Below are 25,106 nucleotides of genomic sequence, written 5' to 3' on the forward strand. Positions count from 1 at the left end.
CTCGGATATGTCGCTTTATCCATCGACGTCTCCCCGCTAATGAAGAGGAATATCCGAGGGGGGGAAAACTTGAAGAGGTAAAAAAAAAAAAAAAAATAGAAAAGAAAAAAAAAACTACCAGCAAATATTTACGGTAGCCTGTGTGCCCCCCCCCCCCTCTCTGTTTTTTCTTTTTAACCTCTCTTTTTTACCTACTAGTTATATGTTCATCCTTGCATGGAAGTTAATTTGTTCTGCGTTGCGATCGTTGTGTTTAACATCTGACAAAACGGTGCAAAGAGATACGAAAAAACCGCGAGGAGGCTGTGTATCATTTCCTAATATAATGTAGAAAACGAGAGCGGAGCGATACATGATGAAGGGGGCTCCTCTCTCCCAGCTGCCGTGTTTAACTTGTATCCCCCCCCCCCCCTCCTGGACGTCTCTTCTCTTTTTTACCCCTCCAGGGCTCACTATTTGTCTTCATTGGAGATATTTGATAGTTAATGGTGATAAAAGAGGTCATGCCATCATTGTGCGGCGCAACACGGGACGTTCATAATTCCTCTCGCGGACTCTGGGGGGGGGGGAGAAAACCCACACTTTTTTTATTCCTTAAACATCTTAACATAACGTGTATTTATCGCTGTGTGTTTCACGGAGTTTGGATGTTAAATATCAGGAGGATTGCGACTCCTCTCTCGGGGAAAATAATGAAAAGGAGACAGATAAAGAGGGAGAGGAAAAAGGCGACAGCTCTCTCTTTTCTTTTTTTCTTTTTTTTTTGCCTTGCAGGAGTCTTGAATATGCTACCTGGAATTATTAATATAATAATAATAAATACATGATATGTAATGATAATGCAACGTGTTCCACTTTAAATGAGCGAGTGAGACTTTGCGGGTTTTATGCAAACAAATGATAGATTTAACAAACAGCCAATTAAAGTCTAAAACGATCCAAATCACTTTCAAGTGTAACCAACTGTTTCAAGGAGGAATCCGAGTAAAGGTGGGCCGGCGCTAAACGCCCGCGAGCGGGGTTAAATATTCATCCCGTTCAACCGTCCCACGGCCACTTTCACGCGCGTGATCGTGCGTTTATCACTCGATAGTGTCCCGTCGCCCGGTTTCGGGCTGTAAGCGGAGTTATTGGGAGTGTTGCGGGTGAATGATATCGGTTGATCGGCGGAGGCACCTTAAGAGGCGGGTCAATGGAGGGAAGTGACAGATCACACAGCCAGTGCCGCGCCGCTCGCGCTCCGCTCATACATAGAGATTGACATGTGCTTTATCAAACCAGAAATCGGATCTCGTCTCCGCAGCCAATATTGAAGTTGCTGGGGAGGGCACATTAGTGTAGGTGAGGTTTAATGAGACTCCATTGGATTGTAATCAGCGTCATGTCGGATTCATGTAAACTACAACATTGTAACAAAATGGCGACTGTTTAGGTGACATCAGTAATGCTGGCAGCGCTGTCATTTATCCGCTCAACTCCGGCGGAGCGACGCTTCCAGGTTCGTTACGCGCTCGTCACCGGCTCCGCTCCTCGCGGCTCGGCGGCGGCGGCGGCGGCGGACGCGGCTCGGACGTTAACGGCAGCTGTCAGGAAGTGAACGTTCGACTGTACGTGTGACAACTAACGGTTAAAACTTTACGTGTGAGCCCCCTTTTTCCTCTCTCTGTTGTTTTCCTTCTCTCTTTCGTGCTCCTGCGTTAGATAACGAAACGTTCACGGAGGTGTTTCGGGAACACGACGTGCCGCGGGAATACATGCCAACTTGTGATATATTCTTTAGAAGAAAAAAAAATATATGTATATATATATATATGTGTGTGTGTACATATTGTTTTAATGTCGAAAAGGTTTGCAGAGATTGTTTCTACTTCCCCCTCCAGAAGTTTCGAGCTACCTGTCATGGCCTGAAAACTCCCCAGTCCCTTCTGAAAACGGACATCTGCTCTGCTGTGTGGATTATGGTGTCAGACTATGGATTAAGTCACTCTGATTTCTTTAGCAGCCATGACAGCGCCTACATCTGTTTTGATCCATCTGTTTCTCATGTTTTAGCACATCTTAAAAGTCCTGCATTCCTTTGGCTCACCCTTTTATATCCAATGTGCCCATGACATGTTTATATGATGTGGAAAAAAAAAAAAAAAGATGAAAGTTGCATGCAACTTTGCAACCAGCAAATGATCTTGACCAATTTGTATTTTTTGTGTGTGTGTGTGTGTCTGTATGCTTCCCTTTTAGATTTACTCTGGGATCTCAATAAATCCAGCTCAAGGTCAGCTGGTAAACAACCATTGTGGGATTTACTAGTGCCAACTTTTCCTCAAGTTCACCGTCAAGACACCCAGGATTGAGGAAATGTGTGGATGCTGTCGGGGAACTTAACTTTTTTTTTGACCTTGTTAAGGATGTGGATGTACCGATTTTTCAGCAGCAGAAAAGGGGAATCTGTATGGATCACATTTTTGTGAGGCTAATTGTTCAACCATGGTAAAACTTGCAAACCCTCTGTACACGGAGTGGATTCTTGAAGCAATACAGAAAATCAAAAGGCAGAAGCAGAGGCCCTCCGAGGAGAGAATCTGTCATGCGGTGGCCACGTCACATGGACTGGACAAGAAAACAGTCCTTGAGCAGTTGGAATTAAGTGTTCACGATGGCTCTATCCTCAAGGTTACTAATAAGGGGAGCGCTTCCTACAAGGACCCAGGAAATCTCGGAAGAGTTGGATCAATCTTGCCTGCAAACACATCTGTGCCATCAAAGGAATCTATATGGAATTCAACCGATCTGCGCCATATCGATTGGAATAAAATACTTAAGAGGGCCATCGAAGGCCTGGATGATACCCACGGCTCCTCGCTGAAGAACATCGAGAGGTATCTGAGGAACCAGAATGACCTCGCAAACATTATCGTCAACCCCGCCTTCCGGCAGAGGTTGCGGCTGGCCGCCAAGCGGTCGGTTAACAACGGCAGGCTGTTAAAAAACGGCCCGCGCTACAAGCTCAGCCACGGCGGCGTGGAGGGACGGAGCTCCAGGTGCCCAAGTGCTTCCCCCTTGGTCCTGTCGTCGGTGACTCTCCTCCCTCATGAGCGAGACCAGGTATCCTCAACTCTGCCCCCCCCCCCCCCCCGCACTCTCACACCTTCACCTCCATCCCATGTAGCTTTCCTGCCTGTTGCCACCCAACATCCCTGTGACCCATGTGTTCAGAAATATTTGCGTTGACAGTGCCGGTGATGTGTAACCCGAGCTCTAACTCCTACCACAGCTTTGTTTTGGGTGAAGTTGGAGCCTCTTGGAACTTTAATGATAGCATTTATATGATCTCACCGCGGAGGAAGGGTGAAAGTTTGGCCTCCACTGAGGGGAATTTGCTCAATAGAAATTTTACGATTTGCGGTCTTAATCTTTGAGACTCGGGCTTGGCAGGTCAGAAACACCGCCATCTAGAGTGTGTCCCTTTGGGGGTTGTGTTTCTGTTGGTCTCCATAATAAGAGAGCTGGGATAATCAGAAAGTCATGCTGACAGTGTGTGGTAGGCAGTCTGCTGTAGGCTTCCCACAGGTTATGTAACTCGAGCCTAATGACCTTAAAGGATGTGGCTGGCTGTCTTGTGAGTTTCAAAGCATTAGTGGGGAGAATTGTGATATTTTATTGGTGATTTGCAACGGGGTTGAGAAAATTTCACCAAGTGGAGAAGAATGCGTGCCGCTGTCGTGACCTTTGTGCCAACTGGGAATATCCAGAGAGGAAATAAAAGCATATAAACAAACTTCCAGGTTGCATTGTTCCCACTGCTTCTGGCACCTCCGGGTGCGGGTTATAGTTTGTGGAGATTTTGCACTTTTACTGGTGCTTAGCACTAATGCATGCTGCAGACAAACGTCTATAAAATGACAGCAATTTTGCACTTGCTTTGCGATTTTAAGACACTGTCAAGTGCAGCGGAGAGCCCGATGGAAAATAGTTTTCATTGTGTAGCCCAAAGTGCAGCATGCAGTCATCGAAAGAGTTTGTTGTGAACGACTTCTTTGGATACGGTTTGCCGAGGCTCCTGAAGACAAAAAGTGCGGTCTGCACAAAATGTGCAGCCGAAGCGGCGAGCGGCAATCGGGCTATAGAGACGTCACCGCTCTCCCCACCAGTTTCACAGTGAATAATCAGGAAACGACACCTTGATACTGCAGCCACAACTGTGACTGTGTCTGTGGTCAGGCCAAGAGTGAAACTGAGAACTGTTTAGAGACACAGTGTCCTGCGACGGTTCTCATAGCCAAGGAAGGCCTGCTGTTTTCCATTTGGAACATTTCAACCTATTGCTCCCGGCCTGATGACATCACCTCGCCAAGTCCAGGTTTACCGTTCACTTCAAAGGATGAGACATCTCTGTCTGCTGTGTTGTTGAAGCACAACGAGAAGGAGTGTGTGTGCGTGCGTGCGTGCATGCATGTGTGTGTTGAGAGAAAGAGATACTTTGAGGTAAAAAAGAGCAGTCTTGGTTTAGAGTTTATTAGATTCTGAAGAGACTCTGGCAGGAACAAAGGCAAGGAATGAGAGTTTTTTTTCCCTGCTGTGTTATGCAACCACTTGAGCTCTCTCTCTCTCTCTCTCTCTCCCTCTCTCTCTCAGCAGTGTTCTAATAGGACCCCACCCCCTCACTCAGGACAGCCTGCTCTTTTGAAGCAGCATAATTTCCTGTAATGTACTTAATTTAGAATCCCCAAGTAAATCATCAGCGTCTCTTCAGCTGTGTTTGTTTCTCTATTTTCACATTTCTTTGTGCCGCACAGATTGCAGATTACTGTTGGTTTTAATCACCAGACCTAAGAATATTCCTAATGGAAATTAATCCACTTCCTGAATCAGACTTTATTGCTCAGTCAGTGGAGAATGCATCATGAAGTCTTATTAAGACTTTTACATAGAAAAAAAAATAAATCTGCATTACTCAGGAGGATACACAAACTGCACATTAGCACTGATGAACAGTTTCAGGCTTTACATTCACTTCAGATACATATATAGTTCTCAAGAACTAAATTTTTTTTTTTCTTGAGCAGTAAAACAAACCCTTCTGCATAAACAGGAAGTAATAACTGAAATGTTCACAGCACTTGGGCGTTTTTGTCAGCTGCATCTTTTAGTGGTGATAAAGTCACACAGCTTTTAATCAACACTTTTTTTCTTGTATTAAAAGATTTTACCTCACCAACTTGGTGCAGACTGGGAAGAAAACTAGTGAGTTTATATGCGAGACGGAACATTTTCAGATCAAATTAAGAGACTAAATGATCACAGAATGTCTCATAATGCTCATTTCTCGCAGATCAGCAATGTGCAGCTCAGACATCCAAAGATATTCAAGTTAAAGTTGTAAAAAAAACCCAGACCAGAGACATGATATAGATTACCTTTGAGCCACTGGCAAATCCTACAAGTGTCACCTCGCCATTTACTAGCGTTTCCCGTGTTTTTATGTCCATAATCACATCATTGTAAGCAGCAGTCGGCTTCTAATGCCAGTGCCCACTTTCAAATATTGACCTGGCAGGTTGGAAAATAGAGTAATCATTGATGTGGCAGTAAACCACCTCCCCTCACCGTAACAACTAATTGATACAGCCCCGAACAGCCACAGACAAAGACCAAACTGCTACTAAATCCTTGCCGCTCTTCTCCCCGGGGCTCAGTTTTGGATGATGCGACAGGTTGGAAAGGATGCTCCCGTCTCGTGTGGGTTGATGACTGAAAAACCCTTTTAAGAAAAATAAATATAGAAAATTGAGTCTCGTTGGATTGAGATACAGGTCGGGGTGATGTGAGAACTGGGGGTGAGATTTGGAAGATGCAAATTTTGTTCGAGGTTGCGATGCCGACGCGTTTCACAGGAAACAGGAACTACATGCTCGCGTTCCCGAGTCGATCGGCGAGGCTTTAGTTGTGTAAACCGATGATGAGGTGGGTCACTTGTCATGAGACCCCTCATGTTTCTTTGTTTTTTTCCCTATTAAGAACCGATGAAGCAGAAGAGGAAGCTGAGGCTTTTTTGGTTGCTCCTCCACTGGCTTTTGAATATGATCTCATGTTTAAATGGGACACGTTTATTGAAGCCATACTGCGACTGTCTGAGTTTGGTCTGGACTTGATTGCGGGCTCAGATTTTGTAGCTTTTTGACTAGTTGCTGCACATAAATGATGACGCAGACTCTTCCTCTTCTGCTCTGTCTGTGAAGTCAGCCTCTCTTCATTCTGAGTGATCAATGTGGAAATCCTCTTAAACCTTGAGCTCATATTTTACTTCTTCTGAACTTAACCGTAAGCCTTTAAATGAGTGTTTGTTCTGAGACTTGCAACATTTACAGTGGATCATAGCAGTAACAATGAGAGGATGTTTTATTATTCTGGTAATTTGATTACATGCTGGTTAATCCTTTCAGACTGGAGTGCAAGCTTCAAGAATTGGATTAAGCCCTTAAACTACGATTACTAAGATCACTTACTCATTCAGATGTAATGGATAAAGGAGGTGGATCTCAAATGCAGCATATCTCTGAGCATGAGATTCATTTATTATTCATTTCTAGTCTGTGCGAACTCATTCTCTGTGCTTTTACTTCCAGCTGATATTTTTTGTGGCTGTTTCATTAAATCCACACGCTGGTTTTCATGTCCTCGCCTCAACCGGCAGTACGGCTCCAGTGATCTCAAGAAATCCCGACAAGATTAAATGACCAAAAACAAACAGGCTTTCAGCCACTAACATACGCAGCCTGTGCCCATTTCTGTTTTTTAAACAGTTTGTCTCTGTTTTCCCACCCAGCTCCGGGTCGACCCCATCCCAATATGCAGTTTCTGTCTTGGAACGAAAGAGTCAAATCGGGACAAACGGCCAGAGCAGCTTCTGTCCTGTGCAGACTGTGGGAGCAGTGGTAAGTCACCCCGTGTAGCATTTGAGTTGTTGGACATTTCCACAGGCCATAACATTCTGCAAACAAGACTGCACCGTTACAATGTCACGCAAAAGCTCAGAAACATCAACATACATGGAGAATATTTGGTTGCATATATTCCTAAAACTATTGAAGCGTTGGAACGGTTATCTATTTTTTATGACTCGCCAGCTATTCATACCTGTATACCTCATTCTAAAAACAATGTGAGCTTATCCTAGCTGACAGGTCACCGACGCTAACATTCACACAATTTGATTAGCCGCAAACGGGTGTTTTTGGACTGTTTGAGGAAGCTGGAGTTTCTGAAGAAAACCCAGGCATCCACAGAGAGAACCCACAAACCCCATGTAGTAAGGTTCCCGAGCCCAGCCGCACACAAACAATCACCTTCAAACATTTTCAGATCTGTTTGTCAAGTGGGAGTCATCAATGTATTCATTGAGCTTGGCTTCGTATTGTATCAAAAAGTTACAGTTACTACTGAAATCCCACACAGGAGCAGGTCGAACATGTAAACATCACTGGGATAGCGAGATCTTTCAGAAGTGAAACGTGGTGAACCACTGCAGCATTATGCCATCATGCGTCTTTTTCTATGGTATTCAATATTATCCAAAATAGGAAACACCGTGTTGACTGTAATAATATTAAGATTCTCATAAATGATCAAAACGTAATCATGATATTTTAAAATATGTTTGTAATTTGTACAATAACGAGCACAACTCGTAGTTCTTTTGGTGCCTTGCTTCTTGAATCACAGGCCAGTTTGTCTTCTGTGCAGCAGAGAACACAATCGAAACTGCCAAAGCATAACATGTAAACATTCAGCTGTGTCTGTCTGGTGAGATTGTTAGCGCAGCAGTGAATTCACTCAATTGTAAATGGTATAATCTGAATGTAAGGTTGACTCTTTCTGAAGACACTGACCTGAAGTGCCACCGATTGGGCTGATTGTGTAGTTTAGCTCAAGTTAATTATTGCGGCTTGTTGATTTACCCCCCTTAGTCTGATTTGTAACCTCTGGCTGTGGAGGACGTCTTGGTCAAAACATGTTCTCTCAGTCCTTATAAAGGTTCACCCTGCTCACTGGTTTTACCTGATATACAACAACTGGTGCAGGGTCACAAAAGTCTGGGTGGTACTCATGCGCTAGAATTTCTGTACCGGGAGTACAGAGATATAAATAGGCTGTGGGAGTGTGTGTGTGGGGGTATACTCCGATCAGAGGAAGCTTTGTCATAAACAGTTTGGGCTGAAGTCGCACGTCCGTTACATACAAATTTCAAAAAATCTTCCCACCGGATCAGAGGATAACGTTACATCGCAGGAAAAATAACTTGAGAAGAGTGTTTTGAGTAGCGTCTGCCTTTACCTTGCTGCAGTAGAATTAAAACACGGCACATGCTGATTAGCAGGCTAATCTTAATGGTGAGATTACGAAAAAAGCTGTCTGGTGTTTAATCTGTTTCATGGTAGGAAATGCTGCAACAGAATAAGAGTTAAAGGAATGTTGGTGGGAAAAGAAAAGCAACCTTCTGTTTTACAATATATTATCCAATCGTCCAGCCTGGGAACCAGCAGTTCTCCACGTTGGTTAGGCAGATGTCACATCCTGCCATTTATATTTTCACTTCCCTTTTAGTGACCTATTTGAAAGTACAATTGTTCAGATTGAGTGAATGAGGCGGTCCAAATTGCGGACAACCTTCGGAGGTGCAGATGCGTCGAGTGACCATTAGAATCTGAAAGCAAGTTATTTCTGCTCTCCCGGGTTTGGTTTATAGAGCACTCTCACTTGATGGCAGATCAAAACCCTTTTCCGGCTGCAGATTGTTGGCATTTCTTTTAGTGTTCTTTTGTTCCACAGAAAACTGCTAACCCCCCCCCCCCCCCCCCTCCTATAAAATTACCCCTGCCAAGGAGTCATTTATGTTCGAACAATTATTTTAAATGCCGTAAGGAATTGTTCTCCTGGTGACATTTTTATAGCTTAAATTTGACTAAGTAGCGTCGAGGTGGTTTTCATTAACCACTCATAGTGTACACAAATTGTGCTCTCACTGTAAAACAGCTGTTTTACAACCATGAGAGGGTGGCTGGTGAGAGCGACGGCGAGCTTTTACATGACTTTCATGGATCGGCCTCCATTAGAATGAGTGCTGCTTCTGTTTCTGCCTCATTAAGATCAAATTATCTGTAATTAGCGGCTCAGATGTTTGATCATACTGTTTTTAGACATGACTTGTGGCGGCTGGGAGGGGGGGGGGGGGAGTGTTGTGGACATACAAGGCCCGCCATTGTTTTTAATGATGTAATATGTTAATGTTTAACTTGGCTGTCTCAAATAATAGCAAACCTTGTCTGTAGCTCAGTGACAAAGTCAACAGTCGGGAAAAACAAAGCGCAATGCTAATTTGCATTTTTGATTATTTTTGAAGGCCATCCATCATGTCTGAAGTTTTCCCCCGAATTAACCTCAAATGTGAAGAGATTACGGTGGCAGTGTATTGAATGCAAAACCTGCAGCTCCTGTCGAATACAGGGGAAAAATGCTGTGAGTATAATGCATACATCTTAACACACACCATTTTGAGTGTTGTTGGCTTGAAGGTAGATCCCATTTTGTACATCCCAGGGGATTAGTCAAGATTTGTAAAGCCTCTCTTGGGCATAATTGGGCTTATTTTCTTTTTTTTTCTTTCTTAAAGACTTTCATTGATGGGGGGGTTACATGTATGCAACTGGGACATCCCTCACTCATGCCTGCTGTTCCCTTTCAGGATGAGATGCTATTCTGTGATTCATGTGATCGGGGTTTTCACATGGAATGCTGCGATCCGCCGCTTTCAAGAATGCCAAAAGGTGAGGTGTTTACAGTGTCTGGTGTCTCCGTTCCCCCCCCCCCCCCCCCTTCTGCTGTCAATTCAAAGCCTTTTCCTCACATACGGCCGTTTGGGGCTGTCACTCAGCACACTGAGAAGCAGCGGTGGCTTATTAGGAGCTTTGCATGCATATCAAATTATCCCAGCATCCCCGGGGAGATTTGCTATCTCTGGATTACAGTACTGACCCTACAGCAAGGCTTGTAATGATGGTGCACGTACTGTAGTAGGATATTTGGCAGGCAATTCATACAAGTCACATAGCTTAGCTCAACAAGCTGACACGAAGTCTATTTCGCTGGGCTGAGAATTGACCCAATGTTTTTCTTATGGATTTTCGCTTTTGTGCTGAGTAATTGATTGTCATTGTGAGCTGGAGGGAATCTTGCCAGCTCTCGGTATTAAAGGAAATGTTTCAAATGAATGTACTGTATGTCCTCTGAATTGATGAACCCACCCAAACGCTACTCTCTCTGTGTTTTTGGACACCCTCCAGGAACCTGGATCTGCCAAGTCTGCAGGCCAAAGGAGAATGGGAAGAAACTGCTGCACAAGAAAGCCGATCAGATCAAACGTCGATATGCAAAGCCAATCGGAAGGCCCAGAAATAAGCTCAAACAAAGAATGTAAGTGCACTTTTAGCTGAATATCGGCATTCGCCTTTTTTTTTTTTTTTTATTAAAGTGGAGCGTCTATTTGAGATAATTTATTGGGTTAGCTGTAAAGACTTGAGAACACAGGAGCGATGCTGACACACTTGTTTGCACTTTTATCTGAACAGTAAAATGTTTGTAGCTTTGTTGGTCAATGCAAATGTACATCACAGCTAACAGAAGCCGGTTGTCTGACTCAACAATGACTTTGTTGTTTCAGACTATATAAGCATTAGTCCCATATTTATATGTCATGAAAACATTTATAAAAATCACACGTGTGCAGGGTCCACTTCGTTTTGTAATCTGTGAAAAGACTAACCTGTTAAAAAACCCGCCTGGGATAGATAACAAGACTCTTTTAAAAAGTTCTCAATCTCAGTACAATCTCATCCACTGGCTTTTTTTCTTAATCTGGAAAGACTCCACATTACCCTCGAGGACACTGTTTAAATATCTTTTCCTGCGAAGCAACACCTTTTTACAAAGTAGTTTTTTTCTGAATTCCAACACAATTGTCGTCACCGAAGTCCATATTTCATTGACGACTTCCTGGAAAGTCACATGACCCGCATTCTACTCATGTGGACTTTGCTTATGTCGTTCTTTTTGTCCATAGTTTGAGGAGCCTCAAAGCATTTTACTCCGTTAAGACACACACACACACTCAGTACGGCTGCAGTCGCAGGAGCTCAGCCTCCATTGGGAGCAATTTAGAGTTCAGTGTCTTGCTCAAGGACTTCAGCATATCGACAGTGTGAAATCGGGGATCAAACCCCCAACGGAGGCGCAGCCACATGACTGACCAAACAACTGAAAAAAAAGTGTGATTTATAGTCTGCAAAATACAGCGGTTATAAAAGTAATGGAAGTAGACTTTCCAGAAAGAAAAAAACCCAACTTTGAACAAAAACTGAATAAATGTAAGAAAGTTTTATGTTTTTGTGGATTCATATTCTTTATATATATATATATATATTGCTCTTAAGCTTTATAGTTTGCTAAAGTAACACAATATATAATGTATATTTGCCTTTGGATATGTTATTCTATCTATACTGGGAATATCTTTCTGAATTGTTAGAAAGAATAGATGCCAGATAAATTCATCTTAAAACTGAAACATAAGTTTGCATCTTCTGGTTCTGTGATCCTGATGTTAATGTGCTCATGTCAATATTTTACTTCATTTTATTACACGCCCGAAGTAACACCCGTGTAGATTCATCAAGGTCATGTTAAGAGAAAAAAACTTTGTTGAGAAAGATTGCAGAGAAAATCAAATTATTCGGTGGATGCTAATATTGATTGAAGCCTTGTTGAATTCAGTGAGTTGTTTTTTTTGAACGCACGCCTTGGATTTGACCTAAAAAAAAAAAAAATCAACAACTTGCGTGAATTTGTGAAGATTACTCACTGTGCTAAACCTGTTATATCTGAGAATTGAGCTTGTCATCCCTGCACAACATAAAATCCCTGATGATAATTGCTGCTGGATGTGATCGTCTCGTCGTCGTGGCGTCGGGAGAACGCCGACGTGCTGTGCTTAACTCTGCTGTTCTCGCCCCGGCAGGTCTGTAACCAGTGGTGACGGCTCCATGGTAGCACTTGCAGGAAGGGGGTCACCTGGTAGGGGTCAAAAGATTACCGTCTGTTCCACACCTTCATCTGGTCATGCTGCATCTGTGAAGGACTCCAGAGACAGATTGGCCGTTGCAGGCCCTTGTTGTGCGGCCGACGCCACCCAATTCACCACTTCCACTCCCACCACCCCTCCCCCTCCCACGCCCACCCCCACCCCAGCCACACTCACTGTTAACAAGAAAACCAAAGGGCTTATCGACGGGCTTTCCAAATTCTTTACTCCCTCCCCTGTGGGCCGCCGCTCGCGAGCCGTATCCGTAGACTCGCCCGCCAAACCGTTAAGCTCTAGGGACAAGGGTCCGCCCCAAATTTCCAAGCCACCAGAGCCGTTTGCCTTCGCTGCTGACACTTCACAAACGATAACCCCCTCGCCCTCTGCACTTCCTCCCGCTTCCACTTTGCCGGGACTTAGCCCCCCCCTGCAGGTGTCCACCAGCTCCACCTCCGCTAACTCGCCCCAGAGCTCATCCAGCCAGTCTAGTGTGCCCTCCCTGAGTAGCCTCTGCAATAGCAGCCAACTTAAGGGACTTTTTGACGGACTCTCTCACATTTTTACTACTCAGGGACAGTCGCGGAAAAAGAGACTACCTTGCTACGCTCCGCCCACGCGCATGCCCCATAAGCAGGATTCTCCCCACGTGTCCAAATGGGGACCTCAGCGACTGGGAAAGAACGAGTTTAATAAAAATAGGTTACACTCCACATCTGCCGGGCCGGGCCGACCCTGGGGACACCCGTTTAAGATGGTCAGCCATTTCAAACGTAACCCTTTCCTTAAAAAGCACAGGACACTAGGCAGGCTGAGGTATAAAGTGAGCCCTCAGAAGGGAGCCCCTTCACCAGGCAAGGGAGACTTGACAGACGGAAGAATTAAGCCTGAGAATAATCATGGTAAGCAAGGCTCGAAATTCCAGCCAAGACCTGCGTCTCCACACCTATAAGCTTCTTCTTCTTCTTTGTTTTTGTTGTTTTTTTTTTAAAGCTTAACTTAGCTTTTTTTTGTTGTTGTTGTTGTTGTTGTATTTTCCAGACTAGAGCTAATCTTTTCTTTGAGACAACAGCTTCAGCATCCTAACAGACTGCTAATCTCCTTCCTAATTTGAATTCTTTTGTGTTTTATTAACACAGTTTGGTTGCGTTTTTTTTTTTGACTTGGCTGCGAAGTTTCACGTGGCTTCCATCCTCTCGCCCGTCGGCTTTTGTCATAGTGCATGGCCCACTAACTCCCTCATGTTGCTCCTTTTGCTCTGTCCTTGACCCCTTTGCAGTAGTGTACACGTTGTGATCGCTACCTCGTAGAAACTGTAGTCACATTGCGCCTCTTCCTCATCCCACCCTCACCCTTGAAACCACTGTCTCCACTCAGCCTCACTTCCAGCGGTCATTAGACACATACAACCCAGTGATTCACCCACCCAAGTTGACTCAGAGCTGACATGATGATTATAGCCAGAAGTGCAGTAACCCTTACATTTCACTGTCTTCAGGAGTGAAGTCGCAGTTTAAAAAAAAAACAAACAAACAAAAAACAACATGTACAAACAAACGGATATATGTTTCGAGAAGTTCCAAACAATATCCTGCACAAACACCACTCTCTCCAGCAGCACATTTCCATAAATATGTTAATGACACATCACTTCCACTTGTAATGGGTTTTTGTATTGGTGGTTAAGTCATGGTGTTGATGTCTTTCATAAAATTACTGCCTGCTTTCCAACATCAGTTGCTTTTCATGTCGACACTCGCTCCCTTCACTGCATCTGCTTCTTAATTCATGGGAAACTGTCTTGGTGGATGACTAAGCACATGAAAGCGGTTACGCAATTAGAGTGATTTAGTTTCACTTCATTACATTAGGGATTTTCATATAAACATGCAAAGATGATACATTATGAAATTCCTCAGAGACACAGCCTCAAACAGGCTCAGCAGCAGTACTCACAGTATAAGCACATTTGCATAGAATGCATTTATGAGATTATTCAGCCACGGCTGAGTGAAACAGGCCGGTGTTGATGGCCTTGTCTGATGTGTTGATGTTGTGTTATTGTGCCTGTAACAGACAACAGCGGCGAGCTGCATGTGAAGCAGGAGGCCCAAACCAACTTTGTGGCCATGTCTCGAGACCACGTCACGGAGGAGGACTTTGACACGTTCGCACGCGTTCAGGAAATCGCAACTCAGGTGAAAAACAATGGGGACAAAAACAGACGCTTATATATAGATACGTGATAAGCTCTCAGATTGACACGATGACCACAAGAACCATAGACAAACAGTGTAAGTGCATGTGCTGTGACTTCAGCAGGTTATCTCAACATGTACCATGTTGCAGTTTCAGACAGCTTCGAGTCCAAATATCCTCAATATCTAATTACTTGACTTAATAAAAAATTAAAGAGCGAGTCCGGTAAATAGGAAAAAAAAAAAAAACCCAGCTTTGTTTATACTAAATAAATCACACGGTCTCCAGCATTTATTTATTTTCCTGAGGACTTTATAATAAAAGTTTAATCTCGAGAGCCTCACATTACCATACTATGTCCTTCCTTCCAGCACAACGCTCACCAGCAGGGCCACGCATTTGTTGTTTCAGTCTGACATTCCAAGATATTATTCCAGTCTCTCCTTATCGTCTGTTATCTTCACTTCTCTCCAGGCCCGATTTGCTCTCCCGTTTCCACGAGTAGACATCCGTGTCATTTTTTTAGAATGACCGAGCAAGTTAAGAAATTATTCATCTAGGTTAAATCTTCCTATTCTTCAAAATGTCTTGTGTTTTAATAGTTTCAGATTTGATATTTCCCCACATGGGATTTCTTTTATCAATATTCAAACCGACATTGATCTTTGAAATACCTCTAGTATTACTATATCATTAATTAACAGTTGTATTTGGGTTTTATTCATGTAAATGGATGTTTCTTTACCAGTGTATAAGAAAAAACGAATTACAAAACTATTGATATAATTTCCCATGTCACATTGTGACTTTTTTAACAGTTCAATATTTAAAACGGCTACAATACGACTAGATATTTTCTCAAAGAGATGCAAAGTCCTAGAATACTGAAAGCCAGACAGTTACCCACATGTTGCAAGGAACTGGATTGTTACTTATGTGATCGATTTTTTTTTTGTTTTTTTTGTTTGTTTGTTTTTTAATGGGAGACCAGTGAAGCTCAATTCTCTTCTGAATTGTGCAAATAGAACTATTCAGACTTTTGTTGAGAGACTCAATGAGTCACATTGAATTATCTGGGTCACTATATTTATCAATTTGCCTTTGTGAAATCTTTTCACAGAGAACTGGATCTCTGATGAACACAGACTCCATGCGGTGCCCCGCTGTCATTGAATTTGGGAAGTACGAGATTCAAACCTGGTACTCGTCACCTTACCCGCCTGAATATTCAAGGTAATGCTGATTTATTGTGACTAGTAACGCTCGCTTCTTTGTTAGCGGAGTTGCATTTATTTCAGCGTCCTATTATGAAGCCTTTCATGCCGAGGTACAAACCGCCACTCTCCCTTTTGTCTTCATCAGATTACAAAAGCTTTATCTGTGCGAGTTCTGTCTGAAGTACATGAGAAGCAAAAACATTCTCCAGAGACACACAAAGAAGTGTGGCTGGTTCCACCCGCCAGCCAATGAAATCTACAGAAAGGACAACCTTTCCGTATTTGAGGTCAGCTTCCCTTTACAGCAATAAAGCAATAACTCTATGCTGCATGAGATCCCACTGAATGGGCCTGGGTGGGAGGAGAGAGAGAGAGAGAGAGAGAGAGAAAAATGAGAACTGTTTGAACAGTGTCCTCTTGCTCTTTTTATTCCGTGTTTAGGTTGATGGAAATGTCAGCAAACTATTCTGCCAAAACCTCTGCCTGTTAGCCAAGCTTTTCCTGGATCACAAGACCTTGTATTATGATGTGGAGCCTTTCCTCTTCTACATACTTACAAAGAATGATGAGAAAGGCTGTCATCTTGTGGGCTATTTCTCCAAGGTAAGAATTACAGAGTGATTTTATGGGAAATGAAAGAATACCACAAATCATTTCTGAATGGCGATACTGATACAGAAAGTTCATGCTGTAATTTGTCCATTTTTGTCGTGACATATTAGCTTATTCACAGTAGTGCTGAAATGATGATCTGATTGTTCTCATTAGTCACAAGAATGCCAAATATGTGTTTTCCTCTTCAAAACTGATCATCTTTGGGATTTGACAAACATGATTTTGTGACAAACGAAACAACAAATGGAATTATCAAAAGCAATAACTGAGATATTAACGGGTAATAGAAGTAATCCTATTTTGCAGCGTCTAATTTTCACAGTGATACTTTGTATTGCGAGCTATTAGCCCATGTGTATGTGGCGTGCGTGTGCACGTGCGCCGCTTTAGACAAGGACAATGGCAGGTGCAGTAAATTGCCAGCTTCAGCAGAGCTCTGACATACTTGATCTGTTTCTCCTTCCCTCAGGAAAAGCTTTGCCAGCAGAAGTACAATGTCTCCTGCATAATGATCATGCCTCAGTACCAAAGGCAAGGATTTGGAAGGTTCCTTATTGATTTCAGTAAGTTCCTTAATGCCTTTCCAGACCACCTAACTCAGTTTTTTTTTCTTTTTTCTTTTCCTATCGGTCATTACATGCAATTTCAGATTAAAGGGTGAATTTGCTGCTCGTGGCAAGGTGCTGTTATTTTGTTAGGACTTTGAAGGAGCCTAATCAAGAGCATTCATGTACAGTGCTTAGGCAATCACAGAAGATTAGGAGTGAGACACATACCATTGTGGCGGCATACATTACTAGATGGCCACTGGTATTTCACCCAGGCACTCGCTAAGGAGCTTTTTCCATTGAAAATACCTCAGTACTCTCTGTTCTCGACTTGAGAGAGGCATTGATGCTGCTTTCATGTTTTTGTCTTGTAAATGCACCACATACAATATTTAAAGCCTTGTGGTCCACTTATGAAAACAGTTGCTGCCTAGAGTGGATTTCTGTGTTTAGGCAGCCAGTTTTTTAGTCATTATATGCGTTTTTATTATTTTCAAGAGTTGTCTCTTTGCCGACTTTGTGTGCGAGGAAGAGAAGGAGGAGAAGTGAGTGCAGGGAGGCGGGCGGTAATGGAGCATTTGATTTCCTGTTCACTTTGGGAACCATTGAGACACAGAGATGCGAGAGGATCTGTGATATTGAGAGTGTGCTGATAACAAAGACAGGGATTAAGGGAGATTGAACACAGCTGAGTTGGAAGCTCTTTGAAGGCTTTATTGGAAAATGTAGCTTTGGAGCTGGAAGTTGTTTAGATTAAGATTTTCTGTTATATTGGATTGTATTAGAGGAACACTTTGTCTCAGGTAGCTCTAAGAGCAGAGCGTTTGTGTCTCTGTGTGAGCATCACGATTCAAAGCTCTCATTGTCGCTGCTTTGTTTTGTTTTTATTAATGATAATATACTTGTATAGTGACACAGAGTGAAAAATTACATTTTCAATTAATTTGTTTGAATATTTATCCCTGAGTGTTTGTTATCACAGGCCCCTTTTCTTAGCTTTAGTAATGAATATTGTCATGATTACTGGAATATTATGCGTTCACTGTTTGGTGATTAGATTTGCTTGTTTGGTTCTCGGTAGTGGGTGCACATTAAAAGACATTAATTAATTTCATGCCGCTCATAATGGATGACCCTTGACAGGGCTGCTATAAAACTAATTATACACAGATACATATTAGTATTTTTTTTTCCTTTTTTCTTTTTTCTTTTTTGTGTGCGTTATCTCTCCTAAGTGCAGTCTCCTGTGAGCAATGACATCCAGCTGCTTCTCTTGTTTCGCTCTGTCGCTTTGTTTCGTCTTTACTCCCCTCTTTCAACCTCCTCTGTTGCCCTTGCCAGCATGTATCATAGCTTCTGACAGAGGTTGAAGGAGTGGAAAGCTGATTGCCTTTTTCCTCCCTTTATGCTATTTGAAGGTGAATCCCAGCCACGGTTCGGTGTCACATCCTTACATGAATATATAATCCATAAGGGAGGGCATTGAATTGAAATCTAAAATAACCCAGCGGCAGCCTCCGGCTTGACTAACGTATTTTGTTTTTGTGTTTGAATTGTGTCTTTTTAGGTTACCTTCTCACCAGGCAAGAAGGACAAGCCGGCTCCCCGGAGAAGCCTCTGTCAGATCTGGGTCGCTTATCCTACCTGGCATATTGGAAAAGTGTCATACTGGAGCACCTTTATAAGCACCCAGATAAACACATCAGTGTTAAAGGAATAAGCAGGGCCACTGGGATGTGTCCGCACGACATCGCCGCTACTCTCCAGCAGCTCGGCATGATTGACAGACAGGATGGCAGGTCAGTTTCAGAGCCGCGGTCTCCTTCAGCCCGTGCCGTCGCTTCGGTGTGCTGTCTGACTTATCCAGGCCAGCGGGTATTTTTAACAGCATATCCATTAATGCCGCTGAATATTGACAGAAGTAAGTCAGGTTAAGCACCCCCAAGGACATGGAGCACCTGCTGTCCCAAAGAGCTCGTCTTTGTGCTCATATTTAACCACCCGTCACCTCCCGTCTGCATAGTGTGCTGCTTCCCTCTCAAGTGCTGTGCTTCTTTTCTTTTTTTCCCCCCCTGCTTTGACCCAGGATTGTGCTGATCAGAAGAGAGCGATTGATTCAGAGGCACATGGAGAGGCTGAGGACGAACCCTCGTCACAACGAGGTGGACCCAGATGCACTGCGCTGGACGCCCTCCACGACCCTGAACGCCGTCCTGTCTGAGGAGGAGAGAGAGGCGGAGATGGATGTAGGTTTCTTTGTTGAAGAGACACCGGCTGTTTGTTTACACTTGCCTGCAATGCTGTTAGTGAATATTTGTTTGATTAGCCGGGGAGTTCAAATAGATGCCGTTAATGGGAACTGCATTCTCCCTGTCAGCAGGCATCTAATGTTGTGCAAAATTGCCCTAAATCAGTTCACTACATAATTGATAGTGCTGAATATTCCATGAAATGCAATCTTTCCACGGTTGCTTAACAGAAATGTTTTCTTCATGACGGGCAGACATCCAATCAGGATGGCGCTTTTATTATCGGGAGAAACCTGCGGTGATTCATTTGTCATGATGTTAATTCCAATCTCTTGTTTTCCCATTAGCCTCATTGCTCAGACGCTGAATCCGAGCGCGCGCCTTTCCCAGAGATAATGCGTCTTGTCTGTTTAATTACCAGGCTGAGCGGCTGAAGGAGCAGGCCAGTTGCTGGGAGAAGGAGGAGAGAGAGGGCTACATGATGACTCACGGCAGCCGGCAACCTCTCACGAAGGTCCACTGCAAAGTGCCCTACAGGACGTACGAGCGCCGCCACGCACCTTCCTGGACCAGGCGCATCCAGCAGTTGGAGGAGGCGAGTGATGACGAGGCCGATGATGATGACGACGACGACGACGACGAGGACTCCGACGCCTCTGACGGCTCCGACGGCTCACCACCAATCCTGACAAAAGCCCATGCGATGCTCGCGGCCAAGAGAAAGGTGACTTTTCGTGTTGGTTAATGTGAATCATGTTCCCTCGCCGTACGTCTCTTGTGTGCAGTTTTATTTTAGAACCGAGTGGAGTTGAATCTATATCGAGATGTTTTCCTTCGTTAAGGACCATGTTGTGTACTCGGATGAGATGGGAGAGGTTTGATAAATATTCATGAAGTTGAGTTGTAGGTTTCGGTGGTTTTCTCCTGTCATCCGGAGCCTCCCTGTGTGCCTGCAGCTGGAGATAATAGATTGTGTCTTCTCTGTTGGTGTTGAGACAGTGCAGGCTAAACCTTGTACTATTGTCAATGGTCATGGTTAATTTACTGCCCTTCTCTGTGCCTCCCACATCTGTTCTGTCTATATGGCACTGCCCCCTTGTGCTGGAGATAATATTACAGCTGGCAACATCACGTTATGGAGACCTTCTTCAGCGAAAACCGCCTGGAACCCAGAAAAAGAATGACAGTGGCCGCCGCAGTTTATTTAGTGCATTCGTTGTAGTATTGATTTCACATTCTTCTTATGAAGGATTTGGGAGAGGAGAGCAGTTAAGTCGTCGGCAGCCAGTGGGAAACAACTGGAGAATGTAAAATATAGACTGTGGTGTATGCTTACTCTGCCTTTCACATTTGTGGTTTTCCACACTAGGCTGCATTGCTCAAACATTTAGTCTTCCAGTGCGGTTTGAACAATTTTTTTTTGTTCGGCACAGAAGCTTCACGGAGGTCATTCACCGAGTGGCCTAGTTTTCAGGCTCGGAACAAAACTGCTCCTCTCCGAAGACATTAAAGCCTGTTTTTATTGGTTTTCAGAGAAATATCATTCTCAAGAAGAGAGGCCGCAAAAGAAAACGAATCAACAGCAGCGTCACAACAGAAACCATCTCGGAGACAACGGAGGTGCTGAACGAGCCGTTCGACCACTCGGAGGATGAGCGTCCGATGCCCCTACTCGAGCGCACCTGCAGAGTGGGTGAGCTTGAGGAAGAAGAGGAGGAGGCACACAAGGACAAAACACCTACTACACCAGTAAAGCGGCGGCGAGGTCGCCCAAGGCTGGAGAAAAATGCACACAAAGACAATCTTGAACACTGGGATGAAGGTATTTGCTGCTTGAACTCTTTTACTCTCTGCAACACGCGTTTTCTCTCACCAGATCATTGACGGTGTTGTTCTATATGCATCTGAAAACCGCAAAACGTTTCTTTTCTTTTGAAATGCAGGAGCTGACGTTCTCTCAAAGAGGCCGAGCAAACCTCGCCCGGTAAAACGGAAGAAAGGCTGGCCCAAGGGCGTGAAGCGTGGCCCGCCTAAATGGAGGCTAAAGAACGAGCGAAAGATGGGCTTCAAGCTGAACCTCTACACGCCCCCTGAGACTCCCATGGAGGCGGAGCAGCATCACATTCAAACTGAGGAAGCGAAAGACGAGCCGGACGAGGACATTGTCAGCGCGGACGAGGGCTGCAAGGCGGACAGGGGCTCGGTGAGTCCAGCCACGCCGGCGAGGCTCCCCTCGGAGCCTCCGAGTCCCGCCGACGCCGGCTCGCAGAAGTCCAGCTCTCCCGAGGCCTCGCCGGTGTGCTCGCCCGCCGCCTCTCCTGCTGCCGTGTCCCCTCAGCCCGCTGAGCGAGAGGACTCCCCAGAACCACCCGAGGACGACGTGCAGGAGAGCGACCACGAGGAGGACTCCCCGGAGAAAGAGGCCGAGCACAGCACGGAGGGGGCCGTGTCGCTGGAGAACGATAACGACAACGAGGAGGACGAGGACGAGCAAAGGGCACAGTTGGAGGATCAGGATGCGGACGACGAAGACGACAGTCACAGTAAGCCAGTGGGTCCTGAAAGCAGCACGGAGCAGTTGGAGCAGGGCTGCAAAGACGCGCCCAAAGCCCCGCCACCTTTTTTAGAGCCTCAAGAAGACAATGACTCCGAGTTGAGTCAGCAGGTTTCCACAGAGTTGGATCGCGAAGAAGAACCTCCTGCGACAGAGAGCACCGAGGAGGCCGCTACGAAAACAACAGTGATTACGTCTCAACCTGAGGAAGCGGCCGTCGCTTCAATAGCAGCTGCAGACTCTGATAACCCTGCAGACTCCGACTCGGAAGAAGAAAACCCCAGCAGCCCTCGTCCAGATCAACCGCCGCCTCCACCTGCGGAGAGGCGGGCGCTCAGTCCCCTGCTGAGGGAGGATCCCCCAGTCTGTGCAGAGATTGACTCAGAGACAGCCCAAGCTGTTCAGTCGCTCACACAGGAGACGGAGCGGGAGAATGTTTACCAGGACTGTGTAGAGAGCCAGGAGCCCTGCAGGAGCCTGCAGACCTACACCCACGTGGCCCAGAGTCCCCAGCTCACCTCGCTGGACGACTGCCCCCAGTCGGACCACAGCAGTCCCCTCTCCTCGGCGCAGTCCCATCCCAGCCAGTCGGTGCGGTCCGTCAGCAGCCCGGCCGTCTCCATCCTGGACAGCGGCTACACTCAGATCAGCCCCGACCACAGCGCCATCTCGGTGCCCTCGCTCCACAACATGGAGACGAGCCCCATGATGGACGTGCCGTCGGTGTCCGATCACTCCCAGCAGGTGGTGGACAGTGGCTTCAGCGACCTCGGCAGCATCGAGAGCACCACCGAGAACTACGAGAACCCGAGCAGCTACGACTCGACCATGGGGGGCAGCATCTGCGGGGCGGGCCCTTCCCAGAACAGCTGCTCCTATGGCAGCCTCCCCTCCAGCGGTTTGCCCCAGAGCAGCTGTGCCGTGAGCCAACAAATGGCTGCCGTGAACCCCGGCAGCTGCGGGATGATTCAGCAGAACAGCCTGAGCTCCCCGCCGCACTGCAACGTCAAGTCGCCGCAGGGCTGCGTGGTGGTGGAGCGGCCCCCCAGCAACAGCCAGCACAACCAGCACAGTCAACACAGCCAGCGCAGCCAGCACAGCCAACATAGTCAACACAGCTCCCACAGCAGGCACGGGCCCCACAATCAGCACGGCCAACACAATCAGCACGGCCCTCACAATCAGCTTACCCAGCACAGTCAACACAATCCCCACAACCAGCATAGTCACCATCACAATCACCACCTGCAGCACAATCAGCTCAGCCAGCACAATCAGCACGCCCAGCATAGCCTTCACAATCAACACAGTCAGCACGGCCAGCAGCAGCCCATGGCCCAGTGCGCCATCCCCACCAACTTCACCACCACCATGCAGCTGGCCGACATCCCCGAGTCGGGCAACCCCAACTTCGCCCTCTACGAGAGGATCAACCACCAGGGGGAGTACGGCAGCGGACATTACTCCCAGTCGTCGGGCCTCAGTCTGGCCAAATTACAGCAGTTCACCAACACGTTCATCGACCACCCTCACTCGCTGCCTTTCAACCACTCGGCCTCGCACCCCATCACGTCATATGCAAACACCCCGTCTCTGTCGTCGCAGCACTCCAGCCTGGTGTCCCTGGCCCAGACGTCTCACCGGGTCCCCAACCCACAGGTGCAGGCCACCATGACCCCGCCCCCGAACCTCAGCTCGCCACCCGCCATGATGCTGCAGCGCAACATGGGCATCCCGCCCTCGCAGCGGATCCAGCCCCAAATGGCCTCCAAGAATCACATCTCGGCGCGCTCCAAATCGGCCCCGCTGTCGCACCACCAGCAGCAGATGTACGCCCGGCCGCCGCAGACTGTCACCATGCAGGCGCCGTCCAGGACGCTGGCCGCCATGCCGCGCATGAACATGAGCATGAACATCATGCCGGCACCAGCCTACAACGTCAACTCCATGAACATGTCCTCCCTCAACGCCATGAACGGCTACAGCATGAGCCAGCCCATGATGAACAGCAGCTACCATGGCAACCATGCCTATATGAACCAGTCACCCCAGTACTCTATGCAGATGGGCATGATGGGAACACAGCCATACCCCCAGCAGCCCATGCAGGCTCCACCACATGGCAACATGGTGTACACTCCAGCTGGTCACCATGGTTACATGAACACAGGCATGTCCAAGCAGTCCCTGAAGGGGCCTTTTATCAGACGGTAACTCTCCGTAGGACTGAGCTGGTTCTTCTCACGTGCATTTTGCTGTTCAAAGATGCACTGATCGGGCCTTGTTTTCCTTTTATTTTATTTTTTTATTGTTTTATTACCTAAAAACCAGCAGCAGCACTTGGAAAGAATGCAAAAATTTTCATCAGTGACTAAACTTTAAAGCTAATGTTAAAAAAAAAAAAAAAAAAAAAAAAAAAAAAAAGAAGAAGTATTTTTGTTCCTCCAGATGGGAAGCCTTACATCGTTACGATGAAAATCTATTTAATTAGTGTTAGTGTCTCTGACGTGTCTTTAGGCCGGGGGGGTTCAGAGCTCAGAGGTAGAGATTTCATCGGTGGTCTTGCAGTCGTGTAGCAGCCTCAAATGAAGCCATTTAATGTGCCTGCTACAAGTGGAAAATAGTGGCTGTATGAACCTGTTCAGTGTACCTGTCTAACAGTGCTGACGATTAGTTTGTACTATACTCATGCCTTTGTATATTTAAATTATTGTACTTATTTTGTAAAGTGACAACTAGCATGCTTCAGTCTCTGTTAGTGACAGTGCATTGAGTAGTACTGTACAAGTGTTGTGCTTAATAGCAAGCCATTTTAAAAGTATCTGGCCTTTATTAGGTTTCCCTTACCGGGGGAGAAAGATGAAACTATATTTTGTTAATTCTAATAATGTAAAAAAAAAAAAAAAAAAAAAAAAAAATGTAAACTTAGTCCTGTTTTCTGTTTGGTTTGAGAGGTTTTATTGCTATGTATGTATAATTCTGAAGTCTTTTGTAACAGATCTCCTTGAGGCAGCTTTCTGTTTAATAAAGCAGACTGATTTCTGTCAAAAATAACAAAGCATATCTCAGTGTTTGTACCCTGAAGAAATTCTAAAACATTTCAAAAATGTCCAGAAGTGTGGAAGAATTTAAATGATTATAATGATAAATAACAATAAAGAAGAATATAAATTTAGTCCAAAGTTGATATTTTACATAATGCCTTTAAAGCTACGTTTTCATTCCATCTGTAGATTTGTTTTCTATCTTTATAAAATGTTGGATTTATATTTTACCGAAGTGTAGAAGAATAGAGCCTGTGAATAGACCAAACTAAGCTAATGGATTGCATGTAAAACGCAACTTGTACTTGTGTTTTTGTTTATATTGCTCTTTTGTAGCCTTTGTACTTGTACAGAGTTGCTGGTAAGAACAGGGGGGGGGAAATACCTGGCTATGTGCACACAAATCGGGACAGAATGACATTCTTGTATTTATGACTTTTCTCCTTTTGTCAGTCACTTAAAATGCTGTACATTTTAGCATAAGAATAAATTATGATTGACCATGTACTTGATTGTTCTCCTTTTAATTCGAAACCTTCGCCAGCCCGCGGCA

The 25,106-nt window shown here is 45.2% G+C and overlaps 1 protein-coding gene across 6 annotated transcripts; it reads left to right on the forward strand.

Moving 5' to 3' along the window:
- On the forward strand, nt 1-25,025 carry kat6b (K(lysine) acetyltransferase 6B). Of its 6 annotated transcripts, none has more exons than XM_080517431.1 (17): nt 1-77; nt 2,239-3,102; nt 6,824-6,932; nt 9,398-9,513; nt 9,740-9,821; nt 10,338-10,467; nt 12,068-13,029; nt 14,204-14,325; nt 15,447-15,559; nt 15,689-15,830; nt 15,985-16,146; nt 16,628-16,721; nt 18,274-18,505; nt 18,793-18,952; nt 19,377-19,679; nt 20,489-20,777; nt 20,899-25,025. In XM_080517431.1, the coding sequence occupies exons 2-17, from the start codon at nt 2,485-2,487 to the stop codon at nt 23,721-23,723; spliced, it is 6,459 nt and encodes a 2,152-aa protein (XP_080373557.1). In that variant the 5' UTR covers nt 1-77; nt 2,239-2,484; the 3' UTR covers nt 23,724-25,025. The 6 variants fall into 6 exon arrangements, with proteins under 6 accessions (XP_080373557.1, XP_080373556.1, XP_080373559.1 ...); XM_080517430.1 differs by lacking the exon at nt 1-77 and adding an exon at nt 1,442-1,607; XM_080517433.1 differs by lacking the exon at nt 1-77 and adding an exon at nt 1,444-1,607 and having other exon boundaries at nt 12,068-12,123.
- Nucleotides 25,026-25,106: the final 81 nt, after the last annotated feature.

The sequence above is a fragment of the Blennius ocellaris genome, assembly GCF_963422515.1.
Source record: "Blennius ocellaris genome assembly, chromosome: 21".
In the NCBI taxonomy this organism is placed as follows: Eukaryota; Metazoa; Chordata; class Actinopteri; order Blenniiformes; family Blenniidae; genus Blennius; species Blennius ocellaris.